The 13,667-nt window shown below is 40.0% G+C and overlaps 2 protein-coding genes across 10 annotated transcripts in view; both read right to left on the reverse strand.

Annotated features, from left to right (window-relative positions):
* Positions 1–2,708: 2,708 nt before the first annotated feature.
* LOC111843450 (dendritic cell-specific transmembrane protein) lies at positions 2,709–7,555 on the reverse strand. The gene is made up of 5 exons (XM_023811064.2): positions 7,503–7,555; positions 6,053–7,120; positions 5,627–5,956; positions 3,763–3,845; positions 2,709–3,477 (listed from the first exon to the last, which is right to left on the reverse strand). The coding sequence occupies exons 2-4, from the start codon at positions 7,106–7,108 to the stop codon at positions 3,792–3,794; spliced, it is 1,440 nt and encodes a 479-aa protein (XP_023666832.2). The 5' UTR covers positions 7,109–7,120; positions 7,503–7,555; the 3' UTR covers positions 2,709–3,477; positions 3,763–3,791.
* Positions 7,556–10,519: 2,964 nt separating this feature from the next.
* The window catches only part of rims2a (regulating synaptic membrane exocytosis 2a), a 158,263-nt gene continuing 155,115 nt past the window's right edge, over positions 10,520–13,667 (reverse strand). For all 9 annotated transcript variants that reach the window (XM_072716797.1, XM_023811005.2, XM_023811039.2 and 6 more), the window contains 2 exons: positions 13,418–13,557; positions 10,520–13,147 (listed from right to left, as the gene is read on the reverse strand). In XM_072716797.1, coding sequence (XP_072572898.1) covers positions 12,932–13,147; positions 13,418–13,557 — 356 coding nt within the window. In that variant the 3' untranslated portion in view covers positions 10,520–12,931. The remainder of the gene's footprint in view (positions 13,148–13,417; positions 13,558–13,667) is intronic.

Genomic DNA, 13,667 nt, shown 5'->3' on the forward strand with positions numbered 1-13,667 from the left:
CTCATGGAAAGCGAGATGGGCTCGGCAAAAAGAGAATTTATACATATTAATTAGGGGGGGCTTCCTTTTGGAGGAGTTACAAGCTGTGTTTAGGTACTGTATACAGGCCTGATGACATCAGGAAGCAATCTGCTCCAATGATTTCTAAAATAAATGCGCATGAAATCATTCCAGTATTTATGAGGCCAGTTTTCAGTAAATAGACCATTATAAGGACAATTAAGTGAATCTGGTGGTTATTACGGGCCTGGCAATACTGCTCTCTGATTAGTGCTCTCCTCCTTTCAGCAGTTTTGCAATATTTGGGTTTCTTAGGTGCATGTTTGCGTCATCTATCAGAACTGTCATTGTCTAAAATACTGAGATTCTTAGTTTTACCCTTCAAAAATCGCAGGGGGTGCTAAGGCAGGCAGCACAGGGAACCAGACAGGAGAACATCCTGGATGGGAAAAAAATATAAAATGTGCCTTGTCTACTTTAAGACAGAATGATAACAGATATGTTCCATTTGGATGTCCTTTCCTGACTGGTGAAATACTTTGAGCAGCAAAACAATACTTGCAATGTGCCTGCATGGCAATATTTCCAGAATATTCTGCAGTGACATGCACACGGCTGAGACGTGAAACACGGTTAATGTCGGGCAACATTTCTTTCCTTAAACCCATTTCCCAAGTGATCACTAGGCTTCATTGAACAGGACTGATTAAATCTAAAAAATTTTTGCTCATTTGGTGTAATGGATAATTGTGCGTAAAACCTCATCAGACCACTTTCATTTTATGCTCTGGAGGAAAAAATAATATTTCACTTATGATAGTGAAATGTAGGAGTGAACCACAGTGCGAGTCTGGGTTTCTGTCACATGGTACAGGGTCCTGCTACAAAGTAAAATAATCATTTTTATGAATGATACAACATTATTTCAAAGGATTAATATCACGAGTTTTGTCATGTCATCTAGCACTTTACGATTATGCAAAAGTATTCAAATTCCTCTTTTAACCAAGTCTACAGCACGGATTGTATTATCGTGATGAATGAATGAGCAGTATTCATTTTAAATACTAATGTCAGGAAGCATGAATATACCACTAAGCCAAAAATGACGTGAAGCATCTTTTAGTCAATGTTAAGACGCTATTGATGTTCATTAACATTTATTTATTTAACAGATAGTTTTATCTGAAGCGGTGTACAAGTAAAGCAGACAGTAAATCACAAGCATAGAGTTATCTATTAGTCCAATGGGGATAAGTGTAGTTTGGCAGGCTGAGCTTCTGGTGAGTGACCGGTAACAAGTGAAAATTAGCACCGGAGCCAGATCTGCAAGTTCAAGATGGGACACAAGGGAAGGAGAGCTTCAGCGCTAGAAGCACATTTTGATACATTCACGTTTCAGCCAGAAACGTTACGCTCAACTGAATTACCTTGTTAGCATGGATGGCTCAACAGTCCCCAAGGCCAAAAATATAATAATAAAGAACAGCCTTAAAATAAAACAAAAGATATATATAGAATTACTAGTGATGTAGTCAGACGTTGGCTCGCAGCTGCTCTGCTAAAGGCTGTAGGTTCATTTAGCTCATTTAGCTTGTAGCTAAAGCAATAGTCCTTTTAATACAGGTCGATTAGCGGGATAGTTAGGGTACAATGAAAAGGGCAGTTATTGAACATAATGATGTGTACCTCTCCTTCATTTGCATTCCTCTGCTCTCGATTTCTCTTTCACAGGCCTCATTTAACACACGTTTTCCACACTCTTACAAAGATGACTTCTTCTCTTTTGTTTTTTTGTTGTTACATTCAGCCATTGCACCTAGTCGGCATCAGAATAGCATTTTTGCTTAAAGTAGCTGTTTGTATTATCATTATTTACTGTTAGATTTTATTTTCTGTAGCTGGAAACTTCCAGAATTCTGGCAATGCATTAGCTCAAAAAAAAGCATGGTTAACCATTATACCGCAGAAACCATTGCAATATGGATAAAAATCCAGCAGACAAATATACTAGCATGGCTTATCTCTACCCTTCAGGACGAAGACCAGCAACCCAATCATGGGAGAGGAATGTAATGGCGTCAACAGAAGACCCAAGAAGACAATCATTTCATTTCACATGTTTAACTTTTTCTATACAAATGAGCAAATTTTACACATTCAAAGACCTGAATGTTTCATTAAAGAAATTCAGAATAGGTACATTCAACAGTCAAGAGTATGACATAATTCACCCATTTCTGGACTGGAACCAGTAATCTTCAGTTTACAAGCCTGTTCTGAACTTCTCTGTAGGAAACTTCATCCCGCAAACACAATGAGGTACTGGGTGAGGTGCCTGAACACTGTAGCCCATTCACTCTGCGATGACGTCCCTTTTATCTTTGATGACAATGAGTTGTCATGCTTTACATCTCAAATTCCAGAGCTTTTTACCTATAGCAACAAGAAATCAGATCCCTGTAGCAGTGATGTCCTTAAATGGCCATGTGATAAAACTATAAATGCTGAAAACCAGAGATTTGAACAAAAGAGAATGAGATACATCCTTAAATTCGGGTATTCTACATCTATCTGCACATCTCCTGTAACTGTTCATCCAGTAAAGGGTCAGAGTCAGGCTGCAATCTCACCCAGGAAGTACAGGACACTGGTGGAGAACATGCAAGCCCCCCACCCCCCCACCCCCCTCCCCGCCACAGCCAGCAGGGTGCTGTGAGAAAAACGAATAGCGATAAACACTAGGTATACGGCGTCTTCACAGAAAATAAGCCAGTTCCATTTTTTTTTCTTTTTAAATTCTAGAAGCACATTCATGGATCATAGGCAAACACTTCAGACCTGCAGGGGAAAATGAAAACGTGTGTTTTTTAAACGGCTTGCAGGCCAGCGTTGTCTGGAGAACACAAATATTTTCAACCTGAGTTCATTTAAACAATGGGTGGGTAAATAAGTTCTCAGAACTTATTTAATTCCAGCTCTCCTACTCTGCTGGATGCTATGTCGAACTCCCACACTGTATCAAAGGTTTGTTTAATATATCTGAAGCTGATTTATACACTACAATGGTATCTGTTTAAACAGGGCAGAGATCACCAAAATAATCCCTAATGGAAGTTCATGCAAAAGTGAGTCAAATGAAGTCAACTGGTTGCAACTGGTTTGGTAGTATGATAGATTAACTAATTTAGCATGGCACATGACTTTGAAGATTTTGCAGCACACAGTGCAGACTGCATCATAACACTGAAGCTGACATTTACTATACCAGTTCAGACGTTGCTCAATGCAAATCATGGTGGACGTTATTACATATATCATGGTTCAGTAACTATAACAATGTCACTCTGCTGCCTGTGTTAATTTCCAAATTGTGTACTTTGTAGTGTATTTGGCGATTTGAAGGTACCAAAGCATCCAGCAGACACCTTTCCCTTGTACCAGCATGCCTCATTCCAGGCCCTGAAAGCTAGACATCTGTTTGTTGATAGATAAAATTCAGCTATTGAAGCAGACAGTAAATCACAAGCATTCGCCAGTTCGAAACCTCATTTTTCTTTATACACTTATATTTCCCCAAATTAATACTATTTCCAAAACATAAAAGGAGAACATTTAGGGGAATTATTAACTCTACAAGCCTCACAGGCTTAAAAACATGAATTAATTTTAAATAGCCTTTTCAAATATTGCATTAGATTTAAAAAAATATTAATATCAATAAGTAATATTATGAATATTTTCCGAGAGAAAAACTCTTGCCTTGATTGCATCGATCCTGGTGAGGTTAGTCAGAAATTGTCCTTGTCTTTATCATGGAACAATATTGGAAACCAGAAACTGGCCTGTGAACAGAAGGTGAAGATTATTTGTGAAACTGTGTACAATTTAATGTGCGTTAAATTGCATACAAATTGAGGGAACTTTGGACTAAATTATGCTACATAAAATACATTCTTTGCATGTCCATATCCACAGTAGCTTATACCAGGAAACGTAGAGCACAAAAACAAAACCTTATGTGCTATTCATTATTTTCTAAAATTTCACCCAAAATGAGTAAGCAGAGCTCTGAAGTCTCACGCACTGACCGCGAGACACGCGCGTTCCAGCCACGTCACCCGCTCACGCGCCGCTGAGAAATAAGGGGTAGCTACAGTAGCTGAGTGTTATTACCCCCGGTTTTTTTATTTGCAATTCATGTATTTTCCTATATGTTCCATTTTTATGTAAATGCTATAAATTCACTTCTATATATAAACTTTTGTTCTGGCGGATGCGCGTGTTATTTTATTATTTTATTTTTGTCGGTTTCGCGTGATTAAGGCGTGTTATTGCTCACGGAAAGCAGCGCGAATAAACGGTAAAGGAAGTCTGTGCCTGGTTCATAGTGTGAACAAGGTAAATGTATTTATCTGTGAAGTTTAAGTTATGCAGCACTGGAATCTAAAAGGAGCTTATTAGTGTTTATACGCGTTTGTACATTGAAGTTGCGGGGAACATATTTATTTTCATTTTAATTCTTTCCTTTTGACAGCTCTTACGGTGAATTCATGAAAATGATACCCCCGCTAATTTTTTATGAATCATCAGTCCTTGAGCTGTTTCGATAATTCAGCCGTTAGGTACAATAACGCCCACGAAGTGTCCTGTTATATAGAATTAATGGACGAGGCGCCGGTGTTCGGTCGAGTTGAGCTACCTATCCAGACGTGCTATCGAGCCTTTCTGCGCATGTGCAGTTCCACCGTTTTGGGATTAGGGTTGGGTTTTAGGGGTTAGGGTAAGGGTTTTAGGGGGGGTGTTTTGGGGTTAGGGTTAGCTTTATCGATTAGCACTACGGTAGCCTAACTCGACAAAGTAGCTCAACTGAACAGAACACAGCATACGGAGTGCAGTTTTCCACCAGTTCATAGCTGTCCTGACTTATACAGACTTAATAGCCACCTACCAGCCAATCAGAAAATAGCATTTGTTGTTTAAGGGTAAATTAAAAAATAAATTACATGTGATCTGTTATTACATGGCTGCGTTCACAGATGGAGTTCAGACAAGGTGGAAGTGGCAGACAAGATCCTATGACTGTGGTAAGACAGGGCTCTCAAGTCTCACGCACTGACCGTGAGACACACGCTCTGACCCGAAAAGATGTAATCTCACTCCAAACCTCTGATTAAACTTGGTAAGTAAAGATTAAGGTGCTTTTCACAGACATATAGTCACAAAGCAGCACACAACAAAATAAAAGCAATAAAAAGTAAACAAGAAATATTAAGACACATTAAAATAAATGATGACAGATAATTATAATGCCATCAATATCAATAAAAATCTAAAAAAAAGCCTGATTAAATGCCAGATAAAAAAAAGTTTTTAACTTTTTTTAAATAATCCACGGAGTCTGCCAAACATAATTGTAATGGGAGATTGTTCCTAAACCTGGGAGCCACAGATTGAAAGGCTCTATCCCCCCTAGCCTTTAATCTCCTGTGGGGAACGACAAACAAATTATGAACCTGAGATCGAAGAGTACGAGAAACAGTATGTTTGAGAAATACAATTTAATATTGCAATAAACTAATGACTAAGGACTTAAATCCTCCAAGTGAAGTAAAGAATGACAAACCTCTCTCAGTCGTTTCATCAGAGCAGTTTTCTGGGCATTCCTGTCTGTCTGCCTATCCAAGACTATTTCCGAGTGCAGGTACTGTACCCTTTTGTCAGAGGCCTGGCTGTAGAGCTTAGTCGATAACAAGAGTCGGACTTGCTGGAGTTTGCCAGAGAGGAGAGCCAGGAAGGCCAAGACGACAAGGATGACAGAGAGCGGGACCGTGGAGTTGTAGGTCATCAAAGTGGGATTAGGAAGACATTTCTCCTCAAAGAGGGCCACAGAATATGAGAAATCCCTGCTCTCCCTGTTATCCTGAAAATTAATGCCAATGATGGTTTTTTCTTCCTGGGAAACAAAACACAGTACTTTCAACCATGTTAAGACAATGAAGATAATAAATCAAACAAACAAGGTATTGATGAGTGGTACAACTGCACTTACAGTAGAGCTGACTTTCAGGGGAACGTTGAATGGCTCCAAACTTTCTAGATGGGTTTTGATGATGACAATCAGCCAATAGATAAGAGCATCGATGACCATAAATAAAACCCAGACTAAGAAGTTAGTCAGGATAGGAAGACTGAACTTCAGCATGGCCTTCCACTCCTTGGTGGTGAACCAAAGAGATGGGATCGTGGTGTAGAGAGCCGCTTCATTTTTCGTCAGGGGCAGGACAGAAATCTGTCCCATAGCTTGTTGCCTCCTATCGTACTCGATGAAGTGGCTGGTGATAAAGGTGTTCATAAACTTTTTGTTGTGCTGGTACTGCCTTGCATACAATACTGTGAAAACCAAGACCAGAAAGAGACCAAGGACTGGACCTACTATCTGGCTTATGGTGGACATGGTGTCCATTACACCAAGTACGTGGTCTGCTGTGGCATTTAACATTTTCTCTGCATGCTTCAGCATATTCTCCAGGCCTTCAGAGTCAACCTTGGATGAGACGTGTAGCTGAGTCTTGAAATCGACCATTCCAAAATGGGGGTTTGCCTGGAGTTGCTTGCCGATCCATTTTAGCATTTTAACATAGTTGCTAATGGGTGTGAGGTCAATGAGAATCCGCCTGGTCTCCAGGTTGCAGATCATGCTCCTGGCCAACTCCTTGAGGTTGCTGAATGTGTTCTGAACATTCCAGAAGATCACTATACCAGTCCCGGCAGTTATGAGCAGATTCCTCCCTTGCCGCATGCCACAGGAGATCAAAAAGAGGAGCCCGAAATGGCGAACATCCTGGGAAATGAATAAGGCAGGTGTGGTAACAGCCAAGCTCAGGCCCGCGACACACCCCAGCACCGCCCTCTCGTACTTCAGAGATAAGAAGCTGAGGAAGAGGAGGACACTAAAGGCCAGACTGATGGTGAAGGAGGTGAGAAGACGAAGGAAGCAACGTTTGTAGGCATCTCTGCGGTCTGGGATGTTGAGCAATGCAGTAGTGGACAAACACTGGGTCCTGAGCTGCTTTAACTCTGGATGCAGTGTGTGCATCTTCAGCATGATGCCTGTTAGCTAAAAAAACAGTGTCATTATCATAAACAATCGCGGCAGGCAACAAGAGCTAACAAGCATGGAAGATCGACTTTTCTGTGAACGTGGCACTCGCTTGGCAGCACACAATCAAAAATTCTGGGAGAATAACTTACACAAATAAACCCTTAAACTTTTGTAAATTTCTAAATCATCTCCTAGGGCTGATAAATGGCTACTTCGAACAGGTACTGAATATTTAAAATTTTACTGTGGTTAGACAGCACTTCAAACAGCCTGAAATTTAATCATTATTGTGTTATGAAATCCCCCTTCCCTTTCATAACATTAAGACAACCTGACATTTACACCAATAATATCTTTTCTCAGTGGAGAAGGCTTATAAGGAGGGAAATTAGAATACCTGACGAGCTGGAGTCGGCGCAGCCGTCGCTTCGCAGCGGGTCTGGGAAATGCCAGCATTTTTGGTCTTTGTCTTTGAAACCGTGGCACTTCCTCCTCATGAGACACCACCGGGAAGTTACAAAACTGACCACGTTTACGTGTTTTCTGTTCCAATGCAAGACTCTGTAAAATAAACATTACAATTTTATGATGATTACGATGATGCATGATCAATTTTCAGCAAATTAATACAACGTTATTCTGCTAAGAATACATGGTTTCTAGTAGATCATCAAAATGCATGCATGTCTGGTAAAATGAATTAGAGTCCAATAATTAATATTTACCAAACCTATTCAACTTGTATGGAGAGCATGTAATGGGAGAAGATGGATTGGAAGTAGACAACTGTAATTTCAGAGTAGTGGAAGAAACGTTGACATCCTTCAATTGGCTGATGACACCAAACACAGCAGAAGAAGATCTGAATTTGGGTATTAGAAATGTTATAGAAGATGGTAAGGAGCATGCTCTGATTACAGTGTGTAAGGAGCATGCTCTGATTACAGTGTGTAAGGAGCATGCTCTGATTACAGTGTGTAAGGAGCATGCACTGATTACAGTGTGTAAAGAGCATGCATTGATTACAGTGTGTGAGGAGCATGCACTGATCACAGTGTGTGAGGAGCATGCACTGATCACAGTGTGTAAGGAGCATGCTCTGATCACAGTGTGTAAGGAGCATGCTCTGATCACAGTGTGTAAGGAGCATGCACTGATTACAGTGTGTAAGGAGCATGCACTGATCACAGTGTGTAAGGAGCATGCTCTGATTACAGTGTGTAAGGAGCATGCACTGATTACAGTGTGTAAGGAGCATGCTCTGATTACAGTGTGTAAGGAGCATGCTCTGATTACAGTGTGTAAGGAGCATGCTCCGATTACAGTGTGTTGCCGCATCCACTGCACAACAAACCACCTTAGGGATGAGAATCTGAATGCAGGCATGAGGTGGGTGATACCTAAGCGCCACACTAGTCTGAATGGACCAGTGTGAGTTTTTTTTCCCAGTGGCTGGAGAGTCAATCCTGCCACCAACCCCCAAGTTTTTCCCTGTAAGTTGGAAGATCTGCTTGATGAGACTATGGCTAAATGTGACAAAAACTAAAGTTACAGTATAACCACAGGATCAGCAGATCACTTTAGTGTAGAGGGATCAACAGTCTGCACATTATCAACAACAAAAGATCAGACCGTCGAGAAATATGTCACAAATTAGCACTTGGCAGATGATGAAAGATGTAGATAAAATCTTCAAAAGTACCGATGTATCGCTAACATCAAAGATCAAAAGAGATTATGGTATGACATCATACGGGTGTGAAAACTGGTCAGTATTATGGAGAAGATCCTGCTGATGGCTAAAAAGAAAGAAGTCAGCCAACAATAAAATGGATGGACTCAATTATTACACAGAATATGCTGCTAGGAAGCGTCACGATCTGGGAACAAGATGGATCATTATGGAGAAATGTTCTCTATATGGCCTGCAGGAGATATCAACTTGATAGCAGCTAATAAAATAATTCTCTTAACCCATTCAAATTAGCCTCCTCCAGGTATCAACATCCTTTGCTCATTAGGTAAAAATAGTGTCATGAATCAAATGAAACCTGGCTTGTAGGGGTTGGGAACTGGTGTACATGATGGAACTACATGCTGCGTGGATCCATACTTATGGCCGCCGGATGTTGCTTTTGCTGAATACGCACCAGCAGCATTGTACCAGATTTGGACCACATGTGGACTCAGGGCTGGCTTTACCTTTTCAGGAGTCCTGGGAAGGCCCCCCTTTGAAGAAAACTGATGATTCCACTTCCTCCGCAATCCTGGTAATTTGTGGGCCCCAGATTACTACCTATTCTGCCTATAGCTAGAGCCGGCCATTTGTAGACCGAGAATAAAAAGGCATGGTAGGTTCCAGAAACATGCACGCATTGATATAGCGTTCTGAACCGCACCGTCTGCTCAGCCCAGATCGCAGAGAAGCAACAGTCCCTTATCTCAGTATCCAGTACAGCTCTGAAAATTATTTTCAGGACTAATATCTTTACCACTATGCTGTGCTGGCTGAAAAAAGCACATTTAACTGTGTTCCTCCACATTAAGCAATTGCTCAAACCTCGATATGACAGCAAAAAAAAACAAAAAAAAACAAGTCTTGGTCATTAACAGTAAAAAGTGGTTTTCAGAGGTGCTATAAGAACATGCTTGTTTTTCAGCTGTTGCTGGGGGTTTATGGAAAGTTCCCCAGACTGGAGGCTCGGTGTTTGGTACGTGGACCTGAACTGTCACCAGCTGGGTTGAGCAACAGTGGTTTCAGTGGCTGAGGAGACGGATGCGAAAAGCAAATGTGCGGACAGCTGTCGCGGAGATGTAGTGCGGACAAAGACGGCGTGGAAGCCGGACAACGCAAACAATACAGAGATCGACGCAAAACGCGACCCTGCAGAACAACCTGATAAACAAACATCACCATCACTAACACGTAAAGACTCTATTATCAGTCTGAAATACCATCACCAGAATTACTGTTGACTGAACTCAGTAATGAAGTCAGATCTGTGTCTGATTTGTGTTGGGTCACTCTAAAGGTCCAGATTACTGTACCTATTACTTATCCTTCTTCTTATTACCATTTAGGTTTTGTATTTTATTTGCATATATAGGACAGCCGTAGTCATTAAAGGACCGATAGTTTTCACATGGCTAAATGGTAATTTGTTGGAAAATCGTAATATGTTGGAAAAAAAAAAAACATTTAAAAAAATGTATAATAATAGACTGTTTTCCATATTTTTCAGTCTTTATGCATTTGAAACGTATACAGAGGAGTGCATTTGTGGGGAAGGTGTCAGTTGGTGGCTTTCTGTAGATGGTTTATACTGCTGAAAAACAAGTTATTCGGGCAGCTTAAAGCAAAGAAGTGGGGGAGAGTGCTACAACATCTGTTTGATTTGTTGCTGGTACTCAGTATCTGTGTTATATCCATTTTTTATTGTTAATTTGAAAAATAACTTACATAAATCTCTGTACTCAACCATACTTTACCAAGACATAACCTTGGCATGAACACATTGCACCGGAAAAAAATGAATAGCCATTCCGGGGTTAATAACAGCAGGTCTTATTGATGTTCTCATGAGGCATTACCCCTTCCTCCAAAATGCTGTGCCTTTTTACATTTGCATGTGTTTCGAATCCACTCCATTCGCAGGTTTGTGCGTGTGCATGTATGGGAAGCCTATGTACAATGCAAAGCAAAAGGAAAATACAGAGCTTGTTACAGAAACAAAGAAAAAATGTTGAATGTTGTAGAGAGGAATAATGCCTCACGATTCGGTCTCATTAAAACATTTTAAACACTCTTAAGACTCATTTACTTCCCAATCATCGGAAGCATTTAATAATTACTAAAAATAGGAAATAAAAAATTGGTCTTGGCTTGTAAAATAAACTAACAAAAAATATATTTATATATATTAAAGTAATTTTATTTTCCCAAAAACGACAAACAAAAGTCAAAAGTTCATCGTGTGGCAAATCCCCATTTTCTGTACTTTTTGAGTCATTCGTTGTTTCACAAACAGCGCCGCTAAAATTGAACTTTACAGCAAAATACATTACAGTACAGGACTCTCCGCTGCTTGCTTAGATAAAATTCATCCCGCGAATCCAGTTTATGGGTTTATTCTTTTTTGTTTGTATTACTCTTTTTTTACAACAATAATAAAATAAAAGATGCAACCTTACACTATTTTGTAGTCAACCACTATTAAATATAAAACCATTTTCCTTTATCATTCTTTTTTTTTTTTTTGATTTTTGTTTTTTTTAATCAGAAACATAATGATACCAGGAGGTGGAATGTCTCGATAAACATCTCAACAGTTGGCCACAAAAGCCCGATAACTCATTTGCTGTAGAATTCAATTCAAGGTGAAGGAAAAAAGTAACTTAGTTTTTTGTTTTTTTTCTTTTTACATGCACTGTACAAGAAAACTGCAAAAATCCAAATATCTCTTTTCTATCAAAACATGCTGAGTTACTGTGTGCCCAAGCCATGTTGCAAAAAATCCCTTTTCAACATGCTTGTTAGACAAATCAAATCCATAAAAGAAATACAGACATAAAGAATCCAGAACTGTAAGATAATTTACAGTTCTGAAGAAACAGGGACGGAACCAGGGGAATTGGACAATGACGGAAATGAGTAGTACAATGACCTGGGGGAGGACAGAATTGAGAAATGTACAATTTGCACATAATATCTGTCTTTTTAAGGCTTGCGCCTTTACAATGAAATTAATACTTTACATTTATTTTAATATTATCTTGTCACATAAACAGGTCTTTCTTGTTAATAAGCTATAAATCTTTTTTAAGCTTCCTGTCTGTAAAAATACAGACCAGTGTGTGGTCTGACAGGCGACAAACACGGTGTGTCTCTTTGAATCACGGCGTTACATTCACTCCCTTTTAAAACCATGCACTAGTGAAATTCACCTTTAAAAATAATATAAATTGTTGAAAATGGCTGATCTCTATCATTTTTCTTTTTATTCTTTTTTTTGCAAGTTGCAGCCTCAAGAAAATAATTTTTTTTTTTTTTAAAGTTCAGCTAAATTTGTGATCATGCAAAAAAATTTTTTCCTCTTTTAAATTTCATACAATATATCAACAGAGAAATAATTATAATAGATCAGAAAAGTTCATCTTGTTCTGGGATGTGGTGTTTATGACCTGGAGCGTCAGTTACAGCCATTTTGAAAAGTTGACTCGCAATTTCTCAGGACCTGCTTTAGCTGTGAGGGCGGGTAGCTAATCTGGGATCACTGGGCTGCATGGAGCGCGGTGCCTTGCGCTGGCTTACACCCTAATCTGCTCAGTCGCATCTCACTGCCCCTGCTCAAACTTCTGCATTGCTGTGGCATAACCAGGCATCTGTTAAGCAACGTCGTTACCCCGTCTTGTACGTCGACAACAAAAAAAAAACATAAATACAATAAACAAAACAAAAAAACAAGATTAATGACTTTGATTTTTAGTTATATTTTTTATTTTAAAAAAGGGCTTCTGTAGAACTCATTGATTGGTTCTCAGTCCACCCTCCATGGCTTCAGATTGGATGAAAACCTAGCATCACGCAACTCCATGTTTGCAAGTTCGTTCATGCTGCTTCTATCTGGTTCTCCCCATAAGGGTTTTTGGATCGCACAATGTGTGCAACTTTTGCCAAAAACACGGGATCACCTTTGCATCCCTAGAAACAGGCTCAGAGGACACAACATCAAGCATGCATTGTAACCAGGGTAACCAGGGCGTGGCCTTTCGAGACTTTAAACTCCAACACTGGCTGCTACAACAAAGCTATCTTTTCTTGCACTGCTATGAACGAGCATAAGGTCCAGAGGAACTGTCCAGTGACGATTGGGAAGCTCTCCTGGTCAAAGGTGCCAGGGTTGGGTCCACCAATGAGGAAGGGGGGAAGAGCTTGAACCAGCCAATCACCATGTTGGACAAGTCAAGATCGTCTAAAAGTATCTGAGCAGCTCCCATAAAGGATTTGTGGTCCATGCGTCCATAGTCCCCCCACACAATGATCTGTCAAAAGCAGAGAAGCCAAAGTCAAACATCCATATACTCAGTCATGCTCATACTAATTTACATTTCAAACATATAAGGTAAATATAATTGCAAGGAACCACTGGCTTCAGCTAGCCAATCTCTGCCAAACTTATATGTACATACATATTTTCCCCCTTTTTATTTACTAACAACCATTTCAACATCAAATGGATTGTTTAACAAACTGTGTGGATGACACAGTGGGAACTGGCTTGCCTACTTATTTTTGCAGAATTGACACGGTACCTGCAGAACTTTCCCGCCTGGAGTGTCCTCAAATGACAGTTGCTGCTGATAGAGGGGATCCAAAGTTTTCCGAGCGACTTTCGTTTTCTTTTTGGCTACACAGGCTCCGTTTTCCAGAAGGTACACTTTGACATACGGTGCTAGGAGGGGAAAACGCAGTCAGGCAAAGGTGACTAAGAGCCTCATCCCCCCCCCCACCCTCTCCATGCAGCGACTCATTTTCATGGTGCTTCCAAAAAGCACGATGGAT

This window comes from Paramormyrops kingsleyae, chromosome 9 (assembly GCF_048594095.1).
Source record: "Paramormyrops kingsleyae isolate MSU_618 chromosome 9, PKINGS_0.4, whole genome shotgun sequence".
NCBI lineage: Eukaryota > Metazoa > Chordata > Actinopteri > Osteoglossiformes > Mormyridae > Paramormyrops > Paramormyrops kingsleyae.